Raw genomic sequence first — 20989 nt, forward strand, 5'->3', positions numbered from 1 at the left:
GTAGGTCATAGAGACTTGGAAGTTGGTTCCATCTCCACTAATGTGGCTATGCCCGATCCATTGGTACCACCCCCGAGCTTCTACGACCTTTGGAAGGGTTAGGGTTAGGGTTGTGATTAGTGTTTGATTTTTTGGTTGTGATTAGGGTTAGGGTTAGGGATGAAAACCTATAGGAGATCAAGATATTCTTCAATAACTTTTTTTCTGTAGGTCATAGAGACTTGGAAGTTGGTTCCATCTCCACTAATGTGGCTATGCCCGATCCATTGGTACCACCCCCGAGCTTCTACGACCTTTGGAAGGGTTAGGGTTAGGGTTGTGATTAGTGTTTGATTTTTTGGTTGTGATTAGGGTTAGGGTTAGGGATGAAAACCTATAGGAGTTCAAGATATTCTTCAATAACTTTTTCTCTGAAAGTCCTAGAGACTTGTGCATTTCATGATTTATAAAGGGTGGCCTGCCACGCAACCACACCGAATTTCAGCATGTTTCGAGCAAGCAGCACAGAGTTATTCCAATTAATCCCTAATATGGGTTAGGGTTACAATTAGGGTTAGGGTTGTGATTAGGGTTAGGGTTAGGGTTGCTATTAGGGTTAGGGTTAGGGATGAATACCCATTGGAGATCAAGATATTCTTCAATAACTTTTTTTCTGTAGGTCATAGAGACTTGGAAGTTGGTTCCATCTCCACTAATGTGGCTATGCCCGATCCATTGGTACCACCCCCGAGCTTCTACGACCTTTGGAAGGGTTAGGGTTAGGGTTGTGATTAGTGTTTGATTTTTTGGTTGTGATTAGGGTTAGGGTTAGGGATGAAAACCTATAGGAGATCAAGATATTCTTCAATAACTTTTTTTCTGTAGGTCATAGAGACTTGGAAGTTGGTTCCATCTCCACTAATGTGGCTATGCCCGATCCATTGGTACCACCCCCGAGCTTCTACGACCTTTGGAAGGGTTAGGGTTAGGGTTGTGATTAGTGTTTGATTTTTTGGTTGTGATTAGGGTTAGGGTTAGGGATGAAAACCTATAGGAGTTCAAGATATTCTTCAATAACTTTTTCTCTGAAAGTCCTAGAGACTTGTGCATTTCATGATTTATAAAGGGTGGCCTGCCACGCAACCACACCGAATTTCAGCATGTTTCGAGCAAGCAGCACAGAGTTATTCCAATTAATCCCTAATATGGGTTAGGGTTACAATTAGGGTTAGGGTTGGGGTTGTGATTAGGGTTAGGGTTAGGGTTGTGATTAGGGTTAGGGTTAGGGTTGCTATTAGGGTTAGGGTTAGGGATGAATACCCATTGGAGATCAAGATATTCTTCAATAACTTTTTTTCTGAAGGTCATAGAGACTTGGAAGTTGGTTCCATCTCCACTAATGTGGCTATGCCCGATCCATTGGGACCATCCCCGAAGTTCTACGACCTTCGGAAATGGTGAAACCACCAAATCTATAAAAAAAAGTACAAGATATTTTTGAATATTTTTTTTACTGAAAGTCCTAGAGACTTGTGCATTTCATGATTTATAAAGGGTGGCCTGCCACGCAACCACACCGAATTTCAGCATGTTTCGAGCAAGCAGCACAGAGTTATTCCAATTAATCCCTAATATGGGTTAGGGTTACAATTAGGGTTAGGGTTGGGGTTGTGATTAGGGTTAGGGTTAGGGTTGTGATTAGGGTTAGGGTTAGGGTTGCTATTAGGGTTAGGGTTAGGGATGAATACCCATTGGAGATCAAGATATTCTTCAATAACTTTTTTTCTGTAGGTCATAGAGACTTGGAAGTTGGTTCCATCTCCACTAATGTGGCTATGCCCGATCCATTGGTACCACCCCCGAGCTTCTACGACCTTTGGAAGGGGTAGGGTTAGGGTTGTGATTAGTGTTTGATTTTTTGGTTGTGATTAGGGTTAGGGTTAGGGATGAAAACCTATAGGAGTTCAAGATATTCTTCAATAACTTTTTTTCTGAAGGTCATAGAGACTTGGAAGTTGGTTCCATCTCCACTAATGTGGCTATGCCCGATCCATTGGGACCATCCCCGAAGTTCTACGACCTTCGGAAATGGTGAAACCACCAAATCTATAAAAAAAAGTACAAGATATTTTTGAATAATTTTTTTACTGAAAGTCCTAGAGACTTGTGCATTTCATGATTTATAAAGGGTGGCCTGCCACGCAACCACACCGAATTTCAGCATGTTTCGAGCAAGCAGCACAGAGTTATTCCAATTAATCCCTAATATGGGTTAGGGTTACAATTAGGGTTAGGGTTAGGGTTGTGATTAGGGTTAGGGTTAGGGTTGTGATTAGGGTTAGGGTTAGGGTTGCTATTAGGGTTAGGGTTAGGGATGAATACCCATTGGAGATCAAGATATTCTTCAATAACTTTTTTTCTGTAGGTCATAGAGACTTGGAAGTTGGTTCCATCTCCACTAATGTGGCTATGCCCGATCCATTGGTACCACCCCCGAGCTTCTACGACCTTTGGAAGGGGTAGGGTTAGGGTTGTGATTAGTGTTTGATTTTTTGGTTGTGATTAGGGTTAGGGTTAGGGATGAAAACCTATAGGAGTTCAAGATATTCTTCAATAACTTTTTTTCTGAAGGTCATAGAGACTTGGAAGTTGGTTCCATCTCCACTAATGTGGCTATGCCCGATCCATTGGGACCATCCCCGAAGTTCTACGACCTTCGGAAATGGTGAAACCACCAAATCTATAAAAAAAAGTACAAGATATTTTTGAATAATTTTTTTACTGAAAGTCCTAGAGACTTGTGCATTTCATGATTTATAAAGGGTGGCCTGCCACGCAACCACACCGAATTTCAGCATGTTTCGAGCAAGCAGCACGGAGTTATTCCAATTAATCCCTAATATGGGTTAGGGTTACAATTAGGGTTAGGGTTAGGGTTGTGATTAGGGTTAGGGTTAGGGTTGTGATTAGGGTTAGGGTTAGGGATGAATACCCATTGGAGATCAAGATATTCTTCAATACCTTTTTTTCTGTAGGTCATAGAGACTTGGAAGTTGGTTCCATCTCCACTAATGTGGCTATGCCCGATCCATTGGTACCACCCCCGAGCTTCTACGACCTTTGGAAGGGGTAGGGTTAGGGTTGTGATTAGTGTTTGATTTTTTGGTTGTGATTAGGGTTAGGGTTAGGGATGAAAACCTATAGGAGTTCAAGATATTCTTCAATAACTTTTTTTCTGAAGGTCATAGAGACTTGGAAGTTGGTTCCATCTCCACTAATGTGGCTATGCCCGATCCATTGGGACCATCCCCGAAGTTCTACGACCTTCGGAAATGGTGAAACCACCAAATCTATAAAAAAAAGTACAAGATATTTTTGAATAACTTTTTTTCTGAAAGTCCTAGAGACTTGTGCATTTCATGATTTATTAAGGGTGGCCTGCCACGCAACCACACCGAATTTCAGCATGTTTCGAGCAAGCAGCGCAGAGTTATTACAATTAATCCCTAATATAGGTTAGGGTTGCAATTAGGGTTAGGGTTAGGGTTGTGATTAGGGTTAGGGTTGCTATTAGGGTTAGGGTTAGGGATGAATACCCATTGGAGATCAAGATATTCTTCAATAACTTTTTTTCTGTAGGTCATAGAGACTTGGACGTTGGTTCCATCTCCACTAATGTGGCTATGCCCGATCCATTGGTACCACCCCCGAGCTTCTACGACCTTTGGAAGGGGTAGGGTTAGGGTTGTGATTAGTGTTTGATTTTTTGGTTGTGATTAGGGTTAGGGATGAAAACCTATAGGAGTTCAAGATATTCTTCAATAACTTTTTTCTGAAGGTCATAGAGACTTGGAAGTTGGTTCCATCTCCACTAATGTGGCTATGCCCGATCCATTGGGACCATCCCTGAACTTCTACGACCTTCGGAAATGGTGAAACCACCAAATCTATAAAAAAAAGTACAAGATATTTTTGAATAACTTTTTTTCTGAAAGTCCTAGAGACTTGTGCATTTCATGATTTATAAAGGGTGGACTGCCACGCAACCACACCGAATTTCAGCATGTTTCGAGCAAGCAGCGCAGAGTTATTACAATTAATCCCTAATATGGGTTAGGGTTGCAATTAGGGTTAGGGTTAGGGTTGTGATTAGGGTTAGGGTTAGGGTTGCTATTAGGGTTAGGGTTAGGGATGAATACCCATTGGAGATCAAGATATTCTTCAATAACTTTTTTTCTGTAGGTCATAGAGACTTGGAAGTTGGTTCCATCTCCACTAATGTGGCTATGCCCGATCCATTGGTACCACCCCCGAGCTTCTACGACCTTTGGAAGGGGTAGGGTTAGGGTTGTGATTAGTGTTTGATTTTTTGGTTGTGATTAGGGTTAGGGTTAGGGATGAAAACCTATAGGAGTTCAAGATATTCTTCAATAACTTTTTTTCTGAAGGTCATAGAGACTTGGAAGTTGGTTCCATCTCCACTAATGTGGCTATGCCCGATCCATTGGGACCATCCCCGAAGTTCTATGACCTTCAGAAATGGTGAAACCACCAAATCTATAAAAAAAAGTACAAGATATTTTTGAATAACTTTTTTTCTGAAAGTCCTAGAGACTTGTGCATTTCATGATTTATTAAGGGTGGCCTGCCACGCAACCACACCGAATTTCAGCATGTTTCGAGCAAGCAGCGCAGAGTTATTACATATAATCCCTAATATGGGTTAGGGTTGCAATTAGGGTTAGGGTTAGGGTTGTGATTAGGGTTAGGGTTGCTATTAGGGTTAGGGTTAGGGATGAATACCCATTGGAGATCAAGATATTCTTCAATAACTTTTTTTCTGTAGGTCATAGAGACTTGGAAGTTGGTTCCATCTCCACTAATGTGGCTATGCCCGATCCATTGGTACCACCCCCGAGCTTCTACGACCTTTGGAAGGGGTAGGGTTAGGGTTGTGATTAGTGTTTGATTTTTTGGTTGTGATTAGGGTTAGGGTTAGGGATGAAAACCTATAGGAGTTCAAGATATTCTTCAATAACTTTTTTCTGAAGGTCATAGAGACTTGGAAGTTGGTTCCATCTCCACTAATGTGGCTATGCCCGATCCATTGGGACCATCCCCGAACTTCTACGACCTTCGGAAATGGTGAAACCACCAAATCTATAAAAAAAAGTACAAGATATTTTTGAATAACTTTTTTTCTGAAAGTCCTAGAGACTTGTGCATGTGGTTGCAATTTCAGCACGTTTCGAGCAAGCATGTTGGACTCCATATTGTTGTCATGGACAGGTTTTCTAGGGATGAGGAGACTTTTGGAGCCTCAGGATTTTAATGCAGCTCTTTGCAGACCATGTGACTCTGTAAGCTCTGTCTGAACATGGAAAATTGCCCATTGTTGAAAATGTTGCTCTCTCTGGGTTGGGGATGAATTGCAGTCCCAAGTAAAGGAGTTTAAGTATCTTGGGGTCTTGTTCACAGAGCAGGAGACAGACAAGTGGGTTGGTGCATCAGCTGTAATGCAGGTTTTACCGGACTGCTGTGGTTGAAGAGGAAGCTAAGCCACAACAAGGCAGAATCGATCCACATTCCGATCCTCACCTACAGTCTGGGTAGTGACTGAAAGAATGAGATGGCAGATACAAGATTGTAGGACAGTGTGTACTAGACCCACTAGAGGTGTATGATTTTACCTCCCCATCAAGGGTTGCAGGTAGCTTCCAAGTTGTAATGTAGTGAAGAGGTGGCGCAGAAATGTTTTCTTGCTCCTCCATAAATTAGGAGAAAAAAAGTTCACCATTGAACAGCCAACAGTGGCAGAGATCTCCAGACTTTGAATCCCTGCTTTGTGTCAAATTGGCTCCTACATTGAGTTGTGTAATCAATCAAAGTGAAAATAAAGTCTGCATGAATGTTTGTCACATTATTGTAATGAGATATTGCAAATCAATATGTACTTATACTGCATTATCAAGCGGCGACAATGTAATGCTGAGAAAAACAAATGCACACTTTATCATCACTGTGATGGATTACACAACTCAAACTAATTTCACTAGTCTACTAATTGATTTTCATATCACACAGAAGTGAAGGGAAACCAGAGGTGCCAACAGTATGAAAGTTGTTATTGTTATTATCCAAAATGGAGAATCTTTGAATGTGTAGGTCTAATAATTATTAAGCTGATATTAATGAGTTTAATATTTCCCTACCTACCTGCAGTATAAATGTAAATTTTTTTAAACCGCCGCCTGAACAGTGAGTTTTTCCTGCTATGGGAACAAGGTCATTGGGTCCATATGTGGTGGACTATACTGAATTCTGGACATGGGACTGTTTTGTGCTGTCTTGTACACCAGAGTAATGCACTGGGTTACTCCACCTCTCGAACGGTGTCTTGGCAGCAGTCTTTGTTTGTCTCAGTTTGAGTCAAACCCTGACTAAGTTCAAAACACAGACCGGACCTTCAACAATGGCGAGTCTGCTGAACCCTCTTAGAAGATGGAGTGCCCACCCTCCTCTTCCCTCCTTTTAGACGCCTCTAATCGCCAGTGCACCAGAGTCATTAGCGTTCGCGTTCTCTCCTGCCTGCTTCCTCCTTCCTTCCTTTCAGGGCCTCACAATGAAGTCATTTGCATCCCTCCAGGTTGCTACGATACTCGGCCACCCTAACTTGAAATGTTTTGCCTTTGCTTTGAAGGTTGATATCAAGAGGAAAACAGGGGAAGAAAAGAGACACATTGGTGTGTGCGGTGCTGAATTTGTTGTGTTGCTAAAGTTGCAGTTACTCAATCATTTATTTGGTGATAATATTTGCCTATGTTTGTGTGCATGGAAGTTTTCTTCTATATGGCCCTAATGAGGCTGTTAGTTGCTCTTGCCATATGTGCATGAACACATCAGAGAGCCCAGAGGCAAAGACTATTCTTTTCCCCTCACTCATAATGGTTTGCTTTTTAGCTGCGTCTGCAACGGGCGGCCAACAAACAGAGAGCAAAATTGACAAATTCCTGATGTGATGGTGCAGATTAATGCGCTGAACACTGGGAGGCTTCGTTAGATGCTGATGCACACTCAATTTCACAGGCTTCCTGAAGAATCTTCCCCATCAGACTGCACCATTTGGGTTTTATTGTTAAAGTAATTTCATTGTGAGTTCTAAGACAATGGAAACACAGATGAGGGTTCGAATAAGCAGAGCCGTCACGTCATGTCTCAGATGGATCATCCCCACAGGCGGATGTCAGGGGACAGGAGGCATAAATGAAGTCGTAGCACAAACCCTCGAGCCTTATTACTGTGCATTAGCGTTTCACTAATTTTCTGTCTGCCTCAACCTCCTTTGGGATGTGTCTGGCCTTTGAGGATGCTCGACTGATGGCTGGCGAGGAGTCGCTCCCCTCCCACCTCTGTCACCTCTGCTTGGCGGCGACTCCTGTGTGGTGCTGCAGCATGGCTTAGCGCTAATTAGCCCCGGGGAAATAAAGACAGAAATCCACTTTTCACCATGAGAGATTGCCGGTGCTAAATCAGGCTAATGCTAATACTCTACTTGGAGGTTTTGTGAGGGGTGTTTTATGCCTGTCCTTGGCACAGAGTGGCGGGGCCCAATGGCTTGCCAGGCGTGATGGTTTTTAGTGGTTCCTGCCAGGTTGGGCTCCTCTCCCTCCTGCCCCATCCATCTCGTCCTGCCTCTGTCTGAAATTCAATTGACCTTTTGTTCCACCTCACAGTGAATGGGTGCAGGCCAGCTCGACCAATAGCCAAGCCAGAGCTCTCATACCTCTTTATTTGATCTGTCCTGCCGAGTCCAGTGCTTTCATTACCTACCCAAACACCCACTGCTCACCCTCTCTCCCCGTCTCCTCCACAGCTACGTCAGCTTTTATCTTTTTCACCCCCTTTCTTGTCCTCTTCCTCCTCTTCATGTTTTTGATTGTTATGGTGATTGGCTTTTGTTTGTTCCTGTTCAGCTTGTTTTTGAACACAGCCCGTTTTCCACCTCTCCTTTCCCGCAGAGGACTTTTTTCTGACTTTGCAAAAGTGCTGAGGTAGCCTCTGTGTCGCTCAGGGCAGAGCAGCTCTGCATTGCTGTGATGAGGCCCGTCGTGCACATGACCTGCCAATCATTTTGATCTTTGGGGTTGACAAATTAATCCCAGCGGCCTCGTTCCAGCAACTAATTACTTCTTCAGTCAAACAAGCACCATTGTCTCAACCCTACTTTATCCGACGTCTTTCGCCCCTCATCTGGATTTGGTGTTCATTCCTCGCTCACTTCTCTCTTCCTCGCATGCTTCTGCACCTTGCCCTCGCTCCAGTGTCAAAGTCATTAAATCTGTTCTGTCCCCTCTCCACCCCCACATGCTCTGTCTCTTTTCTTCTCCTGCTCTAACCTCAGTACGAGCCTGCTGCACTGTGATACATACTAAAGACCAACTTCAGCACTCACAGGATCTCATGTGTGACCACTACCAATCAGAGCCCGCTGTCGTACAGTGAGTGCTTTGCGGACGCATCTGTGTGATTGGGCCTTTTTTGGAAGTGTGAGCGTATAAGTGTGTGTGTGTGTGGAGGTGTGTGTTAGTCCTTCTTTCACACCACTGGAAAAAAGTAGCACTCTTGTATTTATAAGATGAAGTAGGGATTATAAATTCCTGTAAATGTGGCTTATGGTGTAGGATAATGAAAATGATTCTGTTACATTAAACATATAATTGTAGTATACTTTGTATCTTTAAAAGTAGAGAAGTTTTTGCAAAGTTTAAAAGAACCATCCTTTGGGGTATTTGACTCTCTGGCAATGGAGGTTTTAAGAGAGCATACATTTGATAAGCGGGTCCATGTATTGTTTATATCTTGTGCTTCTTTGTCCAGATGCACAAGCACCAAGCTGTCAGTAACACTGTGCAGACTGTGCAGCAATTGTGGTGGTGGTTACAGTCAAAATTGCAGGTCACGTGATGCATAGGGGATGGGGGGTGGCTAGTTAACATTTTCCTGTAGCTAATCATTATGGTAGGATCTGCTCTTAAAACAATAAAACAAAATTGCATGATTACAATTCTCATTACCACAGTTTAAGGTCCTATTTCAATTAAAAAGAATCAAAGAGTGCAGTTTCAGTGCAAACACCCAATGCCCCAAAGTGCCCGTGAATGCAAGTTTCATTACCACACACAATCCATGGTTATACACACCTTGAGCAAGGGTACGATAGATTACATTTTCCAGAGGGAGCATATTGGAACTGGCATCAGTACCACAATAAAAGAAGAAACAAAAAAGACGGCAAGCCAAATTACAAACAATGTATGTTTGAAAACATGAAAGGACACTCAGAGTGCATACCTCCGCTAAGGTATCTTGTGAAACCACATTTAAATTCACTAGGTCTGGATTTCTATTTGGATCTGCACCAAAAATTGTACAGACTCACAAATATCAGTCCCCTAAACACATCGATAATCCTCTATGGCAAAGAGCATTTTTGTGTTAAACTAAATATATAAAAATGACTGTTTCACACACAAAAACTTAACGAAAAACGAAAAGCCAGTGATATTGCGACACAAAGCCTGTTGCATTGTTCTTATTGGAGAGGGAGCAGGTCACCATCGACAGCCAGCTGAGTAATGGGGGGGCTACAGGCCACATGCAGCTATTGTGATCGTCTCATTCCATCATTAACAAAGAGAACATAGTGGTGCAAAAACAGGTTGTAGCCCCATTGTGCAGACTCCATTTACCCTGCCAGACAAAGGCACACAGAGCTTTAACATGCCGACTACCTGTCGTGCGTCAGGTCAGGTAGCACAGCGACAGCTTGTACAAATATCATCTATAATTATCATAATCTGTTTGTGCGACCGCAATGAATTAACGTCTGCAAAATATGATTCACAGATCCATTTCTAGCAACTGTGAACGATCTGTCACCAAACCTGTGTGCTTTTAATTTATGCGTTCAGGTTGCTATCGAAAAGAGTTCAGGTCAGCACCGGTTACCAGGCGAGGCAGGACGCCCACGGCCACATTTCCCGGAGAGCCCAGATATTTTTACAAGCCTCCTAATGAGAGCTGGGAGAGAGCAGGAGTCGTGTAACCGAGCGGCTTGTGAAAGTACAGAGGCGCCATTCTGCCTTCAAATTTGATCAAAGTATTGAAATGAAATGCGAGAGTGCGTGGAATGTGTGCAAGTGCTTGTGAATCTCATGTTGTCAGGGAAAAGTTTTTAAAGCAAGAGCCATTTGCAAGAGAGAGACAGGAAGAGGGATGAGTCAAGAAAATTAAGGGGCTCAACCTTTAGTTTGGCCTTTGTGCCGACATTCTCTGTCGTTCTGAGATGATTATAGATCGTGTTCTTAAGTCCTCCGGTCCTCAACCCACTATCATTCAGTTTTGAGTGTGCGTATAACCCCTCGACATCCCTGGAACATCACGAGACAAAGAATCTTCAACACGTGCGCATAACTGTTGACATTAACCCTCATTTACATGTGCAGAGTGTGAACAGGCATATACAAGCCGCTGCATGTCCAAGTGCGTGTCACAGATCCTGCTTTAATTGGGCTTTATCCATGTGTGGATGGCGTTTTGATCCCCTTCAAGTTTGTTTTCTTATTGACAGAAAACACCATATGGTTGAGCTCCTGGGATTAAAACGGGTTAAAAACAAGTCATATGTTTTTGTGTGTCTGCAGGTTCCTCCTATTATGACAACGTGAGGCCGCTGGCATATCCTGACTCAGATGCGGTACTCATCTGTTTCGACATCAGCCGCCCAGAGACTTTGGACAGCGTTATAAAGAAGGTCAGTGCTTTTTTTTTTTTTCCCTCTCCTCCTTTCAACACTTTGGATCAGCATTTAATATCTCCTGCGACACCGGAAAACCAACCGGAAAAATAAAAATAATTTTTTCCCCCGACCGGCATCTTGTATTTCTGTGGCAGCAGATTGCATTTTCATGGCTCGACAATAGAGCAAATCAGCACATAGTTTAGAGCCTCCTGTTCCTTTATCTCATCAAATGTCCGTGGATACTTGACCCATGTCCCTCCAAGGAATGGAAGGTCAGACTGAAGAATGAGACAAGAGGCTTTGCTGCAGGGTGAGTTCGAGAGGAATATCAGATACGCAAATTAGCCACAGCAGTTATATAAAAAAGCTGATGCAAAGCTGGTTCAAGAGTACTAGAAATCCCTGCTCTGTAGACATTTAAATTTTGAAATCTAAGTATTATGCAGAGCAGTTGGCCAGATGGTGAAAGTTAACATAAGTAAAAAGGTTTATGGTTCAGATGTTTAGATTCTGGAGTTGAGATTGAGTGGCGTTTAAGTGTAGGGGGGGGCTAGTTGTGGTCATGGATATGTTTTTTATTGCACATGCTGAGACACCCGGCTTAATTGGTCGTGTTTGCGTACAAGTGCGTCTCTTAGAACAAGCCAGTGCCATTTAGTGGTCGGTCATCTTGAAGCCATGTGTAGGCGCTCATCTTTGAACTGTACTCCATGTGGCCCAAAGACCGTTCCCACGTCTGGCCTGTTGACGTGTTTAGTGGTCTGAGGGGAGCTGCTAAAATGTCCCAGCAGACTTTGTAGATCTAACCCGAGACACCTTTTTTTTAACCCACAAACATCTCACAAGCCTCAGTGCACTCTGTCAACAAGGGGAAGCAGAGCTGCTGTCAAGCTTGTGGTTTTCCCATGAATCCCTTGGCAGGGGGTTGCCGTGACCCCTGACCTGTAGCTGTCGCCCTGGTAATCTCTGAAACCCAGGGGCACATGGAAAACCTGTTGCACAATCACCATCCCAAATTAGACTCTTGACCTCTGGAAACAAGCAAGTTACCGGGGTCCCTGGAAGACAGCTGTGGGAGGAGTGAGGGTTAAACAATCAAAGCTTTTGATTGGATGTTATTGGTAGAATGGGGTGGTCCTGAAAGGTCAAACACTGTTTTCATCATGAAAGCTGAATGGACACCCCTGACATTCTGCACAAGGCTTATGGAGTATTCCAGGGCAGTCGGCGGCTGCTGCGTATTTGTGTCGCGAGCAGAAGAGACGACTCTGTTGGTTCAGCTGAGTTTCAGATGAGACATTTAATCTCTTTTTTAGAAAGAAGACGACGGCCTCAACCTTTTCTGTAGAGAACCTGAAATAGACTTGTTTGTCTGAGGAAAATATAACACAGTTAAGGTCATGCAGAAACCTAAACCAAACCTGCATGACTCATCTTTTAACCATACATTCTTACCAATTACAATTTTGTTATTCTTAATATTGTCTTTTAGATTAATGATTTTGTTCAATCAACTTTCCAAAAACCAGAACATATTCGATTTAGAAATGAATAAAACAAATGTTCACACATATTCTTAAAAATCATTGAGGAACTAGAATGGCACTCAGTAGAGTGCATATCTCCGCCAAGGCCCATCAGTGCCCTTAAATCCAGTCAAGCGTCACCTAATTTTACACACTCAGATATCAGTTCCCTAAATGTGACTTTTGGAAAGTTGGTGCATATGTCAATTAATCGCCCTAAAGAAAGTGATTTTTATGGGTTCTTTTTTGGCCGATGTCCCCCTGTTCCTCCAAGTGCGTAGGAATTATTTCTGTAGTTTTAGTGTCATCAAAATAACAATTAACAAACCAAGATAGGGGCGAAAACATTACCTACTCTGCAAAAATAATTAACCTCATCTATGATGTTGATATAAATGTGTTTTAAATGTTTAAAATTTCATAAAACATTTGACCTGTTAGCACAACTAATCAAGAGAGCATTAATCTGCGACCAGCTCTCATATTTGGCCAAATCCCTGATGTATTTTTGTGCCAACTTATGTCTCCACAGTGGCAAGGCGAGACCCAGGAGTTTTGTCCCAATGCCAAGGTGGTGCTGGTGGGCTGCAAATTGGACATGAGGACAGACGTCAACACCCTGAGGGAACTCTCCAAGCAGCGGCTCATCCCCGTCACTCACGAACAGGTGAGAACAGGCACATGATGGATAAAGGAGGAAGAGAAAAAGGGGAGAGGGTGGTATAAATGATGAGAGAAGGAATTTGTAGGTGCCCTGTTTGAAGAAAGACAGATTTGAAAACAACAAGACATGCAGAAAAGACATTAGAAAGCAAGCCAGCGAAATAATGTGTTTTTCTTCCATCTAGGATCAGCAGTGGCATTTCACTCTTGTGAAGTCCCGTAGGAGGGAAGTAAGAGGGGAGGCTCATGCAACACAATCAACGGCTGCAGAATAAGAGCTGTGTGAAACCCCTCGGGGACGTGTTGCTGGGGTTGGCATTTTGACTAAAATCTGCTGACAAGGGTTGTATGGTTGCTTATGGTGAGGGCCGCGGAGGCTGCAGGGGCAGTTAGTGGACACATTTTTTTCCCCCCTGAAATGAAATATTCATGCAGATTTAGGGTTTTTTCAAAATGCAGGGATGAATAGAAAAAACGGACGTTGATAAATGAGTGAGCCCTTTTATCACACGCCGCCATGACCTCTAAGCCAAGAGGGGATGGGGAGAAGAGGGAGGGGATGATAAACTGTTCTGTAAATGTGTGAATATTTAATCAGCTTCTACCGTGTTCATTTAGTGCTCTCCAGTGTCAGACATACAAAAAGCGGAGGGGCTTTTTTTTCAGCGCCGCACAAAAGCCCTCAGAACAAAAGGAGCCCCCCCCCCCCCCCCCCCCCGCTGCTGTCTGAGAGCTTGCTGGAGGCTAAAAACATGCAGCCTTTGAAAAATCAGCAACTGAAAAACAGAGAGTTCATGTAAATAAGATACATAAACAAAAATGGAGTGGCAAAACACTTAGCCAATGTAAAATAGTGAGGACCCATTGGGGTCGAGGCCTGCACTATTGTCCCGCTCCTCCTCAGTCACTGATTTTGTCTGGGACAGTTACTGTTTGTGCCTCTAACGTGTCCAGAAAATGTGTGTCGCACAGCAGACGCCAAAGTTTTACACAATGAACCCTCTGGTGCTCTAATCCAATAGGGCTGTGTTGTTATCCTGTTGTTGATCTTAAATTGAATTCCGACACAGCTGAGGAGTCAGCAGCGAAAAGTGACCACTGGGTGAACTCTAGACATTTCCGCGCTAATCTGCCCAGAGATCCGATCAAGCTTCTCTGCTTGTCATGCCAATCTCCACCTTGGCCATCGTTCCACCTAATGAGGACGTCAGTGCATCTCGTATGTAGCGCGGTGCGTAGCTGCGACGAAATTCAAAGCCCGTCCACTGCGGATGAAAAAATCTCTCTGTGGCGGAGAGATTTGTAAGGTCGTGGGAAACGCAGCCCTGTTTCATCTGTTACAAAACTTTTCAAAGGTTGATTTTTGCCTGAACCTGCGTTTATGAGTGTGATCATGAAACAGGAGATTAAACAAGAGGCTGCACTGTGCTGTAGTCAAGAGGGAGGCCGAGGGATTTCAAAATTAAATTTGTTTCTGATTTGATTTCACGCAAACAATTTACAGTCTCAATTAACTGGGTATATTGTAACATTACTCAGGGGAACGCTTTAATGCTGGAGGAGTTCCGTTAAGGGTTTAGCCTCTTCTCTCTAAATAGCTGCACAGACCCTGTCAACACTGGCTCTCTGGGCTGCTCTGCTCCCACAGACCAAGGAGTTAGAGCATCTGCATTATTCATGCCTCGGATGGAGGGGCTTCATTTGTCTCCAGACATGTTTAGATCATTGACATTCAGTCTACGGTCCAGATCGGCATCTTTGTCTCTGGACCGCTGCCTCTTTCTGGGACATTTAGTCTTTTACTGTAGATATAAATTGCCTGCTTGTGCAAAGGAAGTGTGAGCGATCGGGGTGCATGCTGGAAGATTTCAAACAGCAGTGAAGATACAAAAAAAGACCAGTAAATTCTGTATGTGGAACTCATTTCGGCTTCACACTTGGCCTTGTAAAGGGCCCAATGAAGTGCAATGTCGAAAATGGTGCGATTTGGTCATGCAATGCCTTCAATATTAATAAACCTTGAAGAAACAGGTGACCAGCACTCTGTAGCTGCTACCGCTGGGACTCATCAACAAAAGTGACCTTGTCGATCACGACAAAAGCACCTTTGAAACAATGTGGCGCATTCACGACAACTGATTCTCCAGTTCGGGGTTCGTACTGAGTGGAGCTTTACTGAACCTTAAATAAACAGGTGAACAGCTCTTTGTGCAGCATCAGGGTTCTGTGATTTGGTCTTTACTGGCCGCAGCTCATATACTGCAGGTCACTGTTTTAGTTTGAGAAAGAAAAGCTGCTATCAGCATCACCACAGGCCAAACAAACAGCTTATTCCAAACAGTAAGGTTTAGACCATGCGCTGCACTGGTTAGAAAGCAGCATAAACAACAGAAAACCACTGAAAGGAGAAAAGGTAGAAGAAAATGTCAAAAAGAGAAAAAGAGAGTTATGCTGATGTTTTACTCATTAAAGGTTTGATGCACTCGCCCCTTTCCCTTTTTACATTTCCCATGCAGTCCTTTATAAATTGCTTGCTTACGAATAATCTCACTCTCTCCGTCTTTGTGTCGTAGGGAAGCACGATAGGTCGACAGATGGGGGCGGTGGCCTATGTTGAGTGCACGTCCAAGGTTTCGGAGAACAGCGTCCGAGACGTGTTCCACATCACCACGCTGGCGTCGGTGCAGCGGACGCACAAGCCGCAGCTCAAACGCAGCAGTTCCCGCAGGGGCTTGAAGCGAGTGTCGCAGCAACCCCTGCCGCCGCTGCCGGGTCGGACTGAGCAAATGGACCAGGCCCCGACCATCAGGAAGGACCGAGCCAAGAGCTGTGTGCTCATGTAGAGACCCATTCTTCTAAATATATGTATATACCTAAACACAGAAATATATATCAGAGGAAGTCTATTTATTGTTTTTTTTTTTTGTTTTTTCCTCATGTTTTCATTTTTTGCACTGCAGAGGAGTGAGGATAGAAGAAACACTGCGCTGTGAAAACAAAATGCTTTGGGATTTTTTTTTGTTGCTGCCTGTGTGCATATTTTCTAAGCTGTTTACATATTTGTGTTGTTTTGAAATTATGGAAAATTGGACTAACTCTCCGGACACGTGGAAGCTGTGATAGCGGATGTGGCTTCTCGTCCTGGGTATTAAAGAGGAATTAATTTCCTGAAAAGGCTCAAATGAAAGGATGGTACTTCGGCGGAGCGGCGGTGAGGAGAGAGATGTGTGCGTGGGAGGAGCCACGGTGAAGAAGGACATCTGTGGATGAAACTTTTCAAAAATGATGTCGCTGAGCGCACGAGGACTAAGTGTCCAGCTTCAGTCTGTAGTTGCTTCCTGTCGCCATATCTGAGAGAGAAACTTGTATGTACAGTCTTGCTGAAAAGGGATTAGATGAAACGATGAGTCAAACCAAACATTAGGAGCTGGAAATGAGATTTTGTGACACTGATGGAAATGTTGTGAAGGTGTGTGTGTGAGCGTTACAACCACAAGTGCATTTTAAGAATTAAGAAAAAAGTCACAGCACAGCCAATCTGATGTTATGTTGCTCATTTTAACACCATTTTTCCCATCGACTCCAACTTGTGTCAGTATCACTGAAGTTAATGCTGTTGTCACTATTTTTAAGTTGTTTCTTTGTGGAAAATAAAGTGAGAAAATGTTAGGGCTATTTTGTTGTACTTTCACTAAACTCTAAAATAAAGCAGCATAACACTACAGGGACACAACACTATCTAGTTTCCGTCATGTCTTTTTTTAGTTGGTTGGTTTGTTTGTTTTTCAGCAGGATTATGCAAAAAACAAAAACGGATTTCCTTGAAAACTGGTGCAAGGATAAGACATAGGCCCACGAGGAAACCACCAAATTTTGTGGAGTTGATCCTGACAAAGGAATTTGTTTTCACAGCTTTGTTCAACATTGTGAGATAAGGGCTTTCTTTTCTTTTCTTTTTACATTTTCACTGATTTCCCAGGGAATCATTAATCTTTACTTTAAAATTAAATTAAAATGTACATTTTCAAGGAACTGGTTTCTTTGAGTGTTTGTAATTTGGTGCAGATAAATATATAAATCTGGATCTAGTGAATTTAAATGTGGTTTCATAAGGGGACCTGTTGGACCTTAGCAGAGATACTGTACGTGCTCTACTGAGTCCCATTCTAAATGTTTGTAAGTGCTACAAGGTTGTTATCCTCCCTCCACCACTGTCCATTTGTTGGTTGGTTGGTTGGTCAAGATTACACAAAAAATACTGAACAGAAGGGTCAAGAAAGAACACATTACATTTTGGTGCAGATCTAAACAAAGAGGTGGATCCAGAAATGTTCTTCCTCTTTCTTTAACATTGCAAGATAGGAATTTTTTTTGACATTAACTAATTTCTTGATGAATTTAATGAAAAAAAGAAACCAGGCCTGTTTCTGTGACTGATTATTAGAAGTGGGTGAATTTTGGTGTGGATCCAAATCAAAATCTGGATCAAGTGAATTTAAATGTGGTTTCACAAGGGGACTGTCGGGCCTTGGTGGAAGGATGCAACTCTACTGAGTGTCTATCACACTATCACACTTTAACTGTTTCATTATAATCAGATGAAGCGAATGAATAATTTAAACGATTATTATTCTCCTTTATCCGCCTATTAATAATAAGGCTCCACTTCCTGTGTTAATGCCATCTCGTGCTCTCTCTCACCCTGCAAGTCCAACAGCACTGCAGCCTCAGGAATGAGTCAGTCTGTTGAGGTAATGTGCACCTAACTCTCAGACCTCTGTGCTAGCAAAAAACAAAATTGAACTGCAATGCAGCAGGACCCGAGCACTGAAATATATTTTTTTAGGACTCCAAACTATTTCAGGGACTTCAAGTCTATTCAGTGCGACAGATGACGCTACGTGCCAGCTCTTTTATCGACAGGGAGCAATTTTGGTGTCCAGTTAGTCCCTAGACTTTTTTTTTTCTTCTGCACCTCAGAAACACAGTTTCTCTTACGCAGCAGGACTTTCTGTCAGGAGTGGTTTTGCAGTTGGCAAGCTGCTGTTTCCTGACAGGATTTAGGTGGAGGTGAGCATGGACAGGCCCCGTCCACTGTAAGTCGAAAACACTCTGGCAGCAGCTAAAAGCTTTACCTCTACAAGTGTCAGTGTTGTCTGACAACTTAACTGGTGTTAAATCACTGCTAGACAGCCAGCAGAGATGAAGAGAGTAACAGGCTATCAGAAGAAACTGAAGGGGAAGCAACAGAGGATGTGTGAGGGGAAGAACTGAAGGAATATTAAACCAAAAGTATGTATTTCAAATATCAAAACCTCCTGCAGCTTGTTTCTTCACTAAGTATGGGAGTTGTAGATTGGGACTGGATTCAAAGCTGTTACAATAGTTTCACAATGTAGTCAGGGCAAAGAATGCATCAAATTGTCCAAAGAACGAAAAGGAGAAAAAAAAAATCAATGGAAAGAAATCAGCAGCTGGATAGAAAAGAAAACCATTTCAGCGACACACAAACTTTTCTGGCCTTTCTCAAATCATTGCTCATTTGTTGAGAGATACTTGTTTTCATCATCGTGCTTCAAGAAACAATCAGAGTCAACGACCTGGGAAGGTAACATCAATCTGCTGAAACTGCTCAGCTTGCGCCGTGAGTGACCAAGGGTCACGTGTAGACAGCGTTTGGCTACAAAGGGTATCAAGGCAAAAAGGTCAGGACCCTATGATTCAGACAATCAATGGTTGCTAATAAATGACTAAATGACTATGTTTCTCTATGTTTTGAAGATCCGTGGAAGCAAATATGTGCGACTCTGCTGTGGTGAAATTAAAGGTGTTTTAAACAAAGTGAACATGAGGTTTAATGATGGCGAGGTTGATCTTAATGACAACAAATCAGTCATATTTAAGGGACTGATATCTATAAGTGTGTAAAATTTGGTTCAGCTTGGGTGATTTAAGAGGACTGCCTTTACAGTGGGTTGTTGCTTTCTGCAAAGAGGAAGGCTACAATGCCAATGTTGTCCTCCAGAATGTGACAGATTCACATTCAGTTGAAAACTGAGTTACATTACTACCTTAAATATATTTAAACTGGTAAAAAGTACTGGATTGGTTCCTCAGGCATGAGGTAAAAAGAAGGCAGAGCCACAAGGATAATTGCAAAGAGTACCCCATCTGTAAATCAAGTTAATAACAGTGAAGCTTCTAAAAATGATATTAGACATGGGCTACCAAACACACAATATTCTCTATTAAAGTAGTGTAAATGTCATGTCTACACTCTCTAAACTGCAAGCACAAAAAATGAGAAACTTTAAAGTTTCACAAAGACATACCTTTATTATCAGGGACATAAAGTGTCCAAGTTCTGACTGTCTGACCCAGATAAGCACCTGCAGATGTACAGTATATAAACAGGGCAATACAGCTTTAAAAGGCTTCAGTTTTTGGCACAAAACCAGTTATTAAATCCACAAGAAAGTTAGTATTAGATGTTAGAAAGATAGATTTTTAGTGATGTGTTCCAAAGAGTAGAAAGAGAAGTTGTAATTTTTCTGGGATGGACACATGAGTAACAGAGGAGGGGTAGAGAGGTGTTGCCCCAGGCAGGAAATGAGCAGTGGAAATGAGGGCAGCACCCACGACGGGGGCACCAGGCTTCAACAGTTCAGACTGAAGCTTAACAGGATTAGTGGCGCAGTGCAAATGTTTGTGTGTGATGGCATCATCTCGATTGCACTGCCCTGCATCTCCCTGTCAGCCTCCATACCCGTCAAATACAGCAAGTCATCCAGATGCTACTAGACCAATCAGCTGCTGCTTTGTTGGTGAAATTAGACCCACATCTGACTTTATCTGCACAATCTATTCCCACTCAGAGGCAGGTTTATTAATGCAGGGAGTCCTCAAATTCAGCAATCTGATCAGCCATTTGCCCTTTACCGCTAAGACGCCAGGAGGATTAGTACCTTCGCCGGTTCACGCTCCGTCTCTGCATTCTTGACTTTCCTTTCTCCGGCTCTGACCAGCACAGAGAGCCCAGTCATTTCAGCTCCGGGCAACCAGAGGTGACGTCACGTGCACAGGAAGTCCGCAATTGCGGGCGTTCTTTGGCAAATTACTACAATTTATAGATGGGGTTGTGTCCTCGGAACTGGCAGAGTGACAGAGAAAGGGCAGAGAGGGAGAGTGATTGACACACCCAGACACACTGAGGAGGGGGTGATGGAGAGCGAGGGAGACAGAGAGAGACGGTACTTGGCCCATCTGCTGACAAAAGGCCACAGAGCAGAGCCACAAATTAAATACAGTCATGAGAGGATTTGTAATGAGAAGCAGTATGCGACTACGCTGAACACACACACACAGACACACACACACACACACACAGATTATGGCATTGACCACCAGTGCAAGAAAATGCCTTCAACAGCATATTAATCTGACGACCTTTCCCCTGTTACCTCTAAAGATTTTCAACCTTATTGTTTCCTGTTCCCCAGCAGACAAACTCGACAAAGTAGAGTCCAACCTGTTCCCCTCCCTGTGGTGGTTTACCAGTGAAAACACAGACTGTGGAGATTAATTAGCCCACGGTTTAGTGCTTTCTGCACTAAAGTGCTGCTAATTAAAATGTGCGAGCGTGTGCTTTCATATAGTTTATTTTGTGTGTGTGTGCACGTACATCTTTATCTGTATTTGTCTATGTGACTGAGTTTACATCTGGGACCAGCATCTCAAAAGAAGAACAGGGGAGGATTTGACTAATGCGAGAAGTTATTGATATTTTAGAAGGTGTGTTTTTCCATCATGTGTTTTCAGATGGATGCACACATATTTCCCTGAGGGATAAGAGGATGTGTGACTGAGCTGTGCGAGGGAGGTGAGGGGGGGCTGATAAGATGAAAAAGATGGAGAGGTTTGGCAGTGATATTTAGAATCCACTGCTCAAGTTTTTAAATTGGAGTCCACAGACTGATTGATATCTTGGAGGGCTTCCATGGAAAATAAACCAGCTTTTCTC

General features: G+C 43.0%; 1 protein-coding gene across 1 annotated transcript in view; it reads left to right on the forward strand.

Moving 5' to 3' along the window:
• The window catches only part of rnd2 (Rho family GTPase 2), a 69279-nt gene extending 52641 nt beyond the window's left edge, over positions 1-16638 (forward strand). Inside the window, exons 3-5 of the mRNA XM_069525203.1 lie at positions 10683-10792; positions 12839-12973; positions 15543-16638. Of these exons, the coding sequence (XP_069381304.1) occupies positions 10683-10792; positions 12839-12973; positions 15543-15812 (515 nt within the window). The 3' untranslated portion in view covers positions 15813-16638. The remainder of the gene's footprint in view (positions 1-10682; positions 10793-12838; positions 12974-15542) is intronic.
• The last annotated feature ends 4351 nt before the right edge of the window (positions 16639-20989 follow it).

The sequence above is a fragment of the Paralichthys olivaceus genome, chromosome 5, assembly GCF_024713975.1.
Source record: "Paralichthys olivaceus isolate ysfri-2021 chromosome 5, ASM2471397v2, whole genome shotgun sequence".
NCBI lineage: Eukaryota > Metazoa > Chordata > Actinopteri > Pleuronectiformes > Paralichthyidae > Paralichthys > Paralichthys olivaceus.